The following is an 11,147-nucleotide window of genomic DNA, read 5'->3' on the forward strand; positions in this document are numbered from 1 at the left end:
CAAATAATTAAATGTTACTTATTTTAACACCTATTCGAAAACCCTTTAGTATCTATTTCAAAGGAACTTTTCTTTTATCCAAATGTTTTCTCTAATTTTTGCGTTTAGTCATAGAGCGTGGGAAATTAAAAGTTTAAATTCCTGACGCTGGTACGTCCCTTTAATAATAAAAATAGAGGAGTAGATTTTTAAAATTATTAACCCATTAGAATGACGTTTCTGAGAACCTGCTATTTTTCTATTTTTTTTAAGCTATCACTTAACAAATATCAACATTTTGTCGCATTTGCAAGTGGTCGATCAAATTCAAAGCGTCTTTAGAAAAATCTATACTTTATATCAGGTCGCGGTCACTATAGGTCAGTTTCGAGTCACTTTAAAACACTCTGTTTTCATACATATAGTTAAATGACAGTACTCGGGAGTATTAGAACGAAACTTTGAGTGTATATAATATTATATATATATATACTATATATATATTATACTATATATATACTATATATATATATATAGCATATATATATATATATAGGCATATATATATATATATAGATATATATATATATATATATATATATATATATATATATATATATATATATATATATATATATATATATATATATATATATATATATATATATATATATATATATATAAACAGAAGTAATCGATTGTTCCATATATTACACAGCGAGCTCCCGTATAAGTTGGGACACAATTCCAGGAAAGTAGTCAAGGTTCTCATAAAAATCCGGCTGGGCACTGCATGATCTAATAATGTAGTCAAGGTTCTCATAAAAATCCGGCTGGGTACTGCATGATCTAATAATGTAGTCAAGGTTCGCTTTGAAATCCCGGCTGGGTACTGCATGATCTAATAATCAAATTTTTTTTTGTCACTCCTTTAGAGCTGAGGGTTCGGCTAAAATCAGGATTAGGGTGTAGAGATGAGCGTTAGATTTAGGGCTAGGGTTTGTACCAGCATGAAGGTAAATTTACCAACAAACCTCAATAACTACGCCAGATACACAACATAATGACAAGGACGGTGGTGATAGTTGGCATATATACATTTTAGTTTTATTTTGTTTCCAATAAATACGCTGGTGAACATATGATGACTCATGTAACTTGAACCCTGATCACGTGACTGGTCACCCTGAAATATGGGTCATCATGTCATGGACGGACCTCATCTGTGGGCCTGAATGGAAAGCTGAAACGAAAATATGAAAAGACTTTAATACACGAAAATACAAGACTTTAATACACGAATATATGACAAGACTTTAATACACGAATATATGACAAGACTTTAATACACGAATATATGACAAGACTATAATACACGAATATATGACAAGACTATACTAAACGAATATATGACAAGACTTTAATACACGAATATATGACAAGACTTTAATAAACGAAAATATGACAAGACTTTAAATAAACGAATATATTACAAGACTTAATAAAGGAATATATGACAAGACTTCAGAGGCGTTGCGCCCCCTCGGGAACAAATTTTTAATTTGCACCCCCCCTCAAACTTTTGATTTTTACCCCCTTCGAACTTTCGATTTGCATCAAACCCCCTCAAAACTATTTATAATGCAAAAAATGCAGCTAAAATGACATTTTAATTTGTTTTTACAACCCATTTTGGCGCCCCCTAAGGTTCGGCGCCCGGGGACATATGTACCTCCCCCCCCCCTCGTTACGCTTCTGCAAGACTTTAATACAAAAACAAAATTGTAAACGAGCGATTAAGTAAGAACGACGACATTTAAAAATCCCCCCCCTCCCCTTCTTATATGATTAAAGCTTTCAATGCGTTTTCATTATTGGTATTTACGCTAGTAGACGCATGTTTTAGTAGACCAGTGGTTCTCAACCTGGCTTCGATCGGATCCCTTGGGTTCGGCGAGTCAGTCCCATGGGTTCGGTGCGTCAGTCTCAGGGGTTCGGCGGAGGTCAAGACAGACACCCGACTCCTATGATTCACGATAAAACCCTTAAGAAGGGTTCGGTAAATGCGCATATGAAACAGGTGGGGTTCAGTGCCTCCGAAAAGGTTTTGAGCCACTGGTATAGACTGAGAGAGATAAATGCCCCAGCATATGCCCAACTCACCGTAATAAATGCCCCAGCGTATGCCTAACTCACCGTAAAAAATGCCCCAGCGTATGCCTAACTCACCGTAATAAATGCCCCAGCGTATGCCCATCTCACCTTAATAAATGCCCCAGCGTATGCCCAACTCACCGTAATAAATGCCCCAGCGTATGCGCAACTCACCATAATAAATGCCCCAGTGTATGCCCAACTCACCGTAATAAATGCCCGTGTAGGCGAACCAATCCCAGCATCCCATGGGGTTGAGGGCAGACACGACGACCTGGGGGTACAGGATGATGATGTCATTCATCTCCCCCACCTCGTTGTAACCGGAGTGTCGGGCGTAGACGTCACCGATACGTTCTCTGAAGTAACACAAAATTTTTGTTAAAGTTTCAATGTAACACGGGATGAGTGGTCTTGTACTGCATTACATGAGTGTGTTACTTTAGTACAGAGGTCTAGCATGACAGTACAACTATGTATTGATTTACTACAGAAGTACTACAGCATAGAGTTCTAGTTGTTTATGCTACAGAAGTAGCTCGATCATGTTTTTACAGATAAAAACAACATGTATAGAAATGGAAATTAAGTTTGGCTCCTAGAAAATTAAGTTTGGCTCATACCTGCCCATCTGGCAACCATGGAATGCTATGTGAAGCTTGCATGCTGTGGATGTAGATGGGGAATTAATGACCAAAAAAAAAAAAGCTAAAACTAGAGGCGCAATAACAATAATTAGAACCTATCGCCCACCTACCCTTGTTTGTGACCATACTTTGTGTCAACACCTTTAGTTTTGTATTTATATTGTGTAACCACCTACCTATAGTTTTGTCCTTACATTGTATCACCACCTACCTTTAGTTTTGTATTTACATTGTGTCACCACCTACCTTTAGTTTTGTATTTACATTGTGTCACCATCTACATTTAGTTCTGTCTTTACATTGTGTCACCACCTACATTTAGTCTGTCTTTACATTGTGTCACCACCTACCTTTAGTTTTGTATTTACATTGTGTCACCACCTACCTTTAGTTTTGTGTTTACATTGTGTCACCACTTACATTTAGTTCTGTCTTTACATTGTGTAACCACCTACCTATAGTTTTGTCCTTACATTGTATCACCACCTACCTTTAGTTTTGTATTTACATTGTGTCACCACCTACCTTTAGTTTTGTATTTACATTGTGTCACCACTTACATTTAGTTTTGTATTTACATTGTGTCACCATCTACCTTTAGTTTTGTATTTACATTGTGTCACCACTTACATTTAGTTCTGTCTTTACATTGTGTCACCACCTACCTTTAGTTTTGTATTTACATTGTGTCACCACTTACATTTAGTTCTGTCTTTACATTGTGTCACCACCTACCTTTAGTTTTGTATTTACATTGTGTCACCACTTACATTTAGTTCTGTCTTTACATTGTGTCACCACCTACCTTTAGTTTTGTATTTACATTGTGTCACCACTTACATTTAGTTCTGTCTTTACATTGTGTCACCACCTACCTTTAGTTTTGTATTTACATTGTGTCACCACCTACCTTTAGTTTTGTCTTTACATTGTGTCACCACCTACCTATAGTTTTGTCCTTACATTGTGTCACTACCTACCTTTAGTTTTGTCCTTACATTGTGCCACCACCTACATTTAGTTTTGTATTTACATTGTATCACCACCTACCTATAGTTTTGTCCTTACATTGTGTCACCACCTACCTATAGTTTTGTCCTTACATTGTGTCACTACCTACCTTTAGTTTTGTCCTTACATTGTGCCACCACCTACATTTAGTTTTGTCTTTACATTGTGTCACCGCCTACCTTTAGTTTTGTCTTTACATTGTATCACCACCTACCTATAGTTTTGTCCTTACATTGTGTCACCACCTACCTTTAGTTTTATACATACATTGTGTCACCACCTACCTTTAGTTTCGTCTTTACATTGTGTCACCACCGACCTTTAGTTTTGTATTTACATTGTGTCACCACCTACCTTTAGTTCTATCCTTACATTGTGTCACCACCTACCTTTAGTTCTGTCCTTACAGCCAGTGGGTACATAGACGTAGCCCACAGTGTCCATGTGAGCACTATAGGTGGTGAAGGCACTTTGGTCAAATAGTTGAAGCTGTGGGAGAAAGTTGGTCAAATAGTTGGAGCTGAGGGGAAAAGTTGGTCAAATAGTTGGAGCTGTGGGGAAAAGTTGGTTAAATAGATGGAGCTGAGGGGAAAAGTTGGTCAAATAGTTGGAGCTGTGGGGAAAAGTTGGTCAAATAGATGGAGCTGAGGGGAAAAGTTGGTCAAATAGTTGAAGCTGAAGGGAGAAAATTGGTCAAATAGTTGGAGCTGTGGGAGAAAGTTGGTCAAATAGTTGGAGCTGTGGGAGAAAGTTGGTCAAATAGTTGAAGCTGTGGGAGAAAGTTGGTCAAATAGTTGGAGCTGAGAGAGAAAGTTGGTCAAATAGTTTGAGCTGAGAGAGAAAGTTGGTCAAATAGTTGGAGCTGTGGGGAAAAGTTGGTCAAATAGTTGGAGCTGAGGGGAAAAGTTGGTCAAATAGTTGGAGCTGCGGGAAAAAGTTGGTCAAATAGTTGGAGCTGTGGGGAAAAGTTGGTCAAATAGTTGGAGCTGTGGGAAAAAGTTGGTCAAATAGTTGGAGCTGAGGGGAAAAGTTGGTCAAATAGTTGGAGCTGAGGGGAAAAGTTGGTCAAATAGATGGAGCTGAGGGGAAAAGTTGGTCAAATAGTTGGAGCTGAGAGAGAAAGTTGGTCAAATAGTTGGAGCTGTGGGGAAAAGTTGGTCAAATAGTTGGAGCTGAGGGGAAAAGTTGGTCAAATAGTTGAAGCTGTGGGAGGAAGTTGGTCAGATAGTTGGAACCGAGGGGAAAAGTTGGTCAAATAGTTGGAGCTGAGGGGAAAAGTTGGTCAAATAGTTGGAGCTGTGGGGAAAAGTTGGTCAAATAGTTGAAGCTGTGGGAGGAAGTTGGTCAGATAGTTGGAACCGAGGGGAAAAGTTGGTCAAATAGTTGGAGCTGAGGGGAAAAGTTGGTCAAATAGTTGGAGCTGTGGGAAAAAGTTGGTCAAATAGTTGGAGCTGTGGGAAAAAGTTGGTCAAATAGTTGGAGCTGAGGGGAAAAGTTGGTCAAATAGTTGGAGCTGAGAGAGAAAGTTGGTCAGATAGTTGGAGCTGTGGGGAAAAGTTGGTCAAATAGTTGGAGCTGAGGGGAAAAGTTGGTCAAATAGTTGGAGCTGTGGGAAAAAGTTGGTCAAATAGTTGGAGCTGTGGGAAAAAGTTGGTCAAATAGTTGGAGCTGAGGGGAAAAGTTGGTCAAATAGTTGGAGCTGAGAGAGAAAGTTGGTCAAATAGTTGGAGCTGTGGGGAAAAGTTGGTCAAATAGTTGGAGCTGAGGGGAAAAGTTGGTCAAATAGTTGAAGCTGTGGGAGGAAGTTGGTCAGATAGTTGGAACCGAGGGGAAAAGTTGGTAAAATAGTAGGAGCTGAGGGGAAAAGTTGGTCAAATAGTTGGAGCTGTGGGGAAAAGTTGGTCAAATAGTTGAAGCTGTGGGAGGAAGTTGGTCAGATAGTTGGAACCGAGGGGAAAAGTTGGTCAAATAGTTGGAGCTGAGGGGAAAAGTTGATCAAATAGTTGGAGCTGAGGGGAAAAGTTGGTTAAATAGTTGGAGCTGAGAGGATGAATTTGAATTGTTTAAAAACAAGGGCTAGGGAAGAAATGAATTAACTATTTGATGCTCTAAAGAAAATCGTGTGTAGTAAACGGAACTAATCCTCAATGTTTATTCCTTAATGTCTTTTTCTATTTCCTAATCCATGACAAGCTATCATCGAACAATTGACTCTAAAATGTCCCCTTCACTCCGATTTAACCCGCCTGTTACGTTATTTAATGAGATATGTGATGGACACTTACGTCACCGGTAGCCACATAGCTAGCACTGGGTTCCTGGAATATAAAGAAAAACGTGCAAAACATAATATATATATATATATATATATATATATATATATATATATATATATATATATATATATATATATATATATATATATATATATATATATATATGACATATTTTATAAAAGACGTTTTTAATTATTTCTAATTATTCTAAATTCATTTTAAATTAGAAATTGAATGAAATAATTATGACATATTAGAAAACTTCGTTTTAATTTAAATTCAATCGATCACCGGCAGCCTCGGATACTTAAACTGATTAGTTGACCGCTTCCGTGCGGTAAGGTTTTGAACCACGGACCTCACCCTTAGGTTGCCGTAGATGAAGTTGAGGAGGTTGTAGGCCGCGCTGTAGCCGCAGTTGTTCATGTAGTTGTCAAGGTGAAGGTCGCCGCAGCTTCCGCCATAGTTGTTGGTAGGCTGTGAAATGTGAAATATAGCTGTGAAATAGCGAAATGTGAAAATGTTTACAATTAAGATCCACTCGATACACGATGACTCGCTCACAACTTTGCTGGCTCCAGCAATCACAATTTGACACCTAGAGTTGTGCCGAACCGTGTGTAGTCCATTCAGTAGACAGTAAGCAATTTAGGCACATAGTAAACTGTCTATTTAAGGGTCAAATAAAATTTAATAAGTGGATTCTTAAAATTTGGCTAAAAAATTGTACGATTTACCTGGCCATGTGCTGCATTGATATTGTTTACCAATCGGATTTGAGACTGGCTGTCCACATAGAGGCTGTAATAATCTCGAACCAGAGCGCCGGCAGCTGAGAAGAGTGGCGTGTCGTTGTAGTTACGTTAGCGTAATTAAAACAGACATTTTAATTGGTGGGGGTAATCAAACAAAACTGTAGGAGATGTGTTTCACTAGCGTGGCCGATATGATCCGCAGGTCACATGTGCTATTTTTTACCCAATCATGTGACCTACATGGTCTGACCGTGGTGTCATGTGACCTAAATGCCATGACTACGATGTCATGTGACCAATATGCCATGAATACCATGTCATGTGACCTACATGACCTTACCGCTATGTCATGTGACCTAGCTGTCCTGACTGCCAAGTCATGTGACCTACATGGTCTGACCGTGGTGTCATGTGACCTATATGCCATAAATACCATGTCATGTGACCTACATGACCTTACCGCTATGTCATGTGACCTAGCTGTCCTGACTACCAAGTCATGTAACCACTGACCTTGACCATGGCATCACGTGACCTACCTGGTTTGACGACGTTGTCATGGGTACCAGCGAAGATCCAGATCTTGTCCTTAGCCATGTTAAACGTGGAGTCGATGTTGAGGAACATTCTGGCTGAGGCGGTCAGGCCATGGAACTCCACGGCCGAGAGGAGGCTGGGCGTGGTCATACAGGCGGCCTGAGGCTGACACAGGAACGGTGCTGGTGGATACAGGGTTAAAATATCTTAGGTACCTAGTGGGGCGTTGTACGAACGGTGCTGGTGGATACAGGGTTAAAATATCTTAAGCACCTAGTGGAGCGTTGTACGAACGGTGCTGGTAGATACAGGGTTAAAATATCTTAAGTACCGAGTGGAGCGTTGTACGAACGATGCTGGCGGATAGAGGGTTAAAATATCTTAAGTACCGAGTGGAGCGTTGTACGAACGATGCTGGCGGATAGAGGGTTAAAATATCTTAAGTACCGAGTGGAGCGTTGTACGAACGATGCTGGCGGATAGAGGGTTAAAATATCTTAAGCACCTAGTGGAGCGTTGCACAAACGGTGCTGGTAGATACAGGGTTAAAATATCTTAAGCACCTAGTGGAGCGTTGTACGAACGGTGCTGGTAGATACAGGGTTAAAATATCTTAAGCACCTAGTGGAGCGTTGTACGAACGGTGCTGGTAGATACAGGGTTAAAATATCTTAGGCACCTAGTGGAGCGTTGTACGAACGGTGCTGGTAGATACAGGGTTAAAATATCTTAAGCACCTAGTGGAACGTTGTACGAACGGTGCTGGTAGATACAGGGTTAAAATATCTTTAGTACCGAGTGGAGCGTTGTACGAACGGTGGTGGCGGATACAGGGTTAAAATATCTTAAGCACATAGTGGAGCGTTGTACGAACGGTGGTGGCGGATACAGGGTTAAAATATCTTAGGTATCGGGTGGAGCGTTGCAAGAACGGTGCTGGTTGATACAGGGTTAAAATATCTTAGGCACCTAGTGGAGCGTTGTACGAACGGTGCTGGTGGATAGAGGGTTAAAATATCTTAAGCACCTAGTGGAGCGTTGTACGAACGGTGCTGGTGGATAGAGGGTTAAAATATCTTAAGTACCGAGTACAGCGTTGTACGAACGGTGGTGGCGGATACAGGGTTAAAATATCTTAAGCACCTAGTGGAGCATTGCACGAACGGTGCTGGTGGATACAGGGTTAAAATATCTTAAGTAAATAGTGGAACATTGTACGATTCCTAAAAAAAAAATATAACAGTACATTGCACGATTCGGAAACAAAAACAACTTAGAATAGAATATTGCACGATTCATACACACTATTCATAGAGGAAAATTTTACCATTGGCAAACAAAATTTCTAATAGAACATTACACGATTTGCATTGTACAAATGGCAAACAAAATTTATGATAGAACATTACACAAATGGCAAACAAAATTTATGATAGAACATTACACAAAAGTGCAAACCAAACCCCTAATGTAACTCTGTCCTCTTGTGTTTCGTCCACCCCCCTCACGTGACTTACGACTCACCTCCAGCTATGACGCCGGCTCCCATGATCTCTGAGGAAAACGCCACGTGAAACTGGACAGCCATGACGGCACCGGACGAGATTCCAGACACGGAGATGGCACTTTTGTCTACCTTCAAGGTCGCTGGGGGTCAAATAGTTAGGTTAGGTTAGGTTAGGTTAGGTTGGGTTAGGTTGGGTTAGGTTAGGTTAGGTTAGGTTGGGTTGGGTTAGGTTGGGTTGGGTTGGGTTAGTTTGGGTGTGGTTGGGTTAGGTTAGGTTAGGTTAGGTTAGGTTGGGTTGGGTTGGGTTGGGTTGGGTGTGGTTGGCTTAGGTTAGGTTAGGTTAGGTTGGGTTGGGTTGGGTTGGGTTAGGTTAGGTTGGGTTGGGTTGGGTTAGGTTAGGTTAGGTTAGGTTAGGTTAGGTTAGGTTAGGTTAGGTTGGGTTGGGTTGGGTTAGGTTAGGTTGGGTTGGGTTGGGTTGGGTTGGGTTGGGTTGGGTTAGGTTAGGTTAGGTTGGGTTGGGTTGGGTTGGGTTGGGTTAGGTTGGGTTGGGTTGGGTTGGGTTAGGTTAGGTTAGGTTAGGTTGGGTTAGGTTAGGTTAGGTTAGTTTAGGTTAGGTTAGGTTAGGTTAGGTTAGATTAGGTTAGGTTAGGTTAGGTTAGGTTAGGTTAGGTTAGGTTAGGTTTGTAAGCATTTTAAAATTAGATTTATCAAGACTGAGTTATCCTTATGAAAAGATTTGTTTAGATATTATAATTTTGATATTATCATAGACATTTTAAAATAAATGAATGCGATATATTTATAGCAAGGAGAATGTGTGCTTGTTTTTAATAAACTGTGTATCTCATACACTGGTAACTGCATCACTTCAAACGTTTGTTTTAGAAATAAAATTAAAAAATGCAGGATAATTTTCTGACAAATCAATGTAGGGGAAGTAACACTGGCGTCTTAATCTAAATAGTATTTATTGAGTTGTCTTTTTTCATAACAGAAAGCTTCAAGGACGATAAATGTCAAGCTTTTCCATGAACTCTTGCTCTACCCTTAAACACAGCATGGGGCACCTAACCCACAACAAAAATTAATATTTACACAAACTCTTTAAAAAGAAAAAAAAAGAGACAGTACCTCATCCTAATCATATACCTACACTTGCTAAAATATAACCCTAACCCATTTAAACGACATAAAGAAACAAACTAAACCTTACCACTAACTTAAACTATCTATAATCCATTACTTTAACCCTCCCACTCACCATATGGTTAGTCCCCACATTATAATGAACCCACATCCCAACGACCTCTCTAACCCCTAACCCCAATCACCTCCACACCACAAGGTTAGGGTAAGTTATCTGCGAGATTACTCACGTAAACTGGCAGCGCCATAGACCGAGGACAGCGACCCGAGTAGGACCAGTAGGACAATTCTAGAGAACATTTTCTGACAAGATGGCACCGCAGCAAACCAACAGTAAATGTGGACGTCTTCAGCACGCTGCAGTTTATCTTCTGTCCTTATCTCTGCCACACCCAGAGTCGGATCCACTCACCAAACTTGAATAATAACTGAGTTACAAAAATCTATATAAAACGAGTCAAAATTATTTTTTTATACATTAAATCGAATATATAAAAAATAAAATATAAACTATCACATTTTATTAATGGAACAAAATTTAATTGTCTCTAATGATTTCACCTTGATTGTGTTTACCATCTTTTGTATTCACCTTTGGGAAAAAAATATTGTAAAAAAAACGCCAACAAAGACACGACATCCTTGAAAAAAATGTAGTCAGATTTTGATAAGAGTTTTAACGGGAACAGAGGCGTAGAGACCCATGACAAGGTAAACAGAGCTGTTTGTTCAACCCCTATACACCCCTCGTACGTGCACTCCCCCTACACACACCCCTCGTACGTGCACTCCCCCTACACACACCCCTCGTACGTGCACTCCACTACACACCCCCCTCGTACGTGCACTCCCCCTACACACCCCTCGTACGTGCACTCCCCCTACACACCCCTCGTACGTGCACTCACCCTACACATCCCCCCTCGTACATGCACTCCCCCTACACACACCCCTCGTACGTGCACACCACCTACACACACCCCTCGTACGTGCACTCCCCCTACACACTCCTCGTACGTGCACTCCCCCTACACACCCCCTCGTACGTGCACTCCCCTACACACCCCTCGTACGTGCACTCCCCCTACACACCCCTCGTACGTGCACTCCCCCTACACACCCCTCGTACGTGCAC

The 11,147-nt window shown here is 40.5% G+C and overlaps 1 protein-coding gene across 1 annotated transcript; it reads right to left on the reverse strand.

Annotated features, from left to right (window-relative positions):
• Window positions 1-1,061: 1,061 nt before the first annotated feature.
• Window positions 1,062-10,393, reverse strand: LOC131936145 (poly(3-hydroxybutyrate) depolymerase-like). Its single transcript, XM_059293053.1, has 10 exons — window positions 10,243-10,393; window positions 8,884-9,006; window positions 7,362-7,541; window positions 6,805-6,899; window positions 6,431-6,544; window positions 6,077-6,109; window positions 4,181-4,280; window positions 2,757-2,799; window positions 2,341-2,492; window positions 1,062-1,222 (listed from the first exon to the last, which is right to left on the reverse strand). Exons 1-10 carry the CDS (start codon window positions 10,310-10,312, stop codon window positions 1,161-1,163), a joined length of 972 nt encoding a protein of 323 aa, XP_059149036.1. The 5' UTR covers window positions 10,313-10,393; the 3' UTR covers window positions 1,062-1,160.
• Between the last annotated feature and the right edge of the window lie 754 nt (window positions 10,394-11,147).

This window comes from Physella acuta, unplaced genomic scaffold (genome assembly GCF_028476545.2).
Source record: "Physella acuta isolate Inbredline_101_S28 unplaced genomic scaffold, ASM2847654v3 ptg000169l, whole genome shotgun sequence".
Lineage (NCBI taxonomy): Eukaryota > Metazoa > Mollusca > Gastropoda > Physidae > Physella > Physella acuta.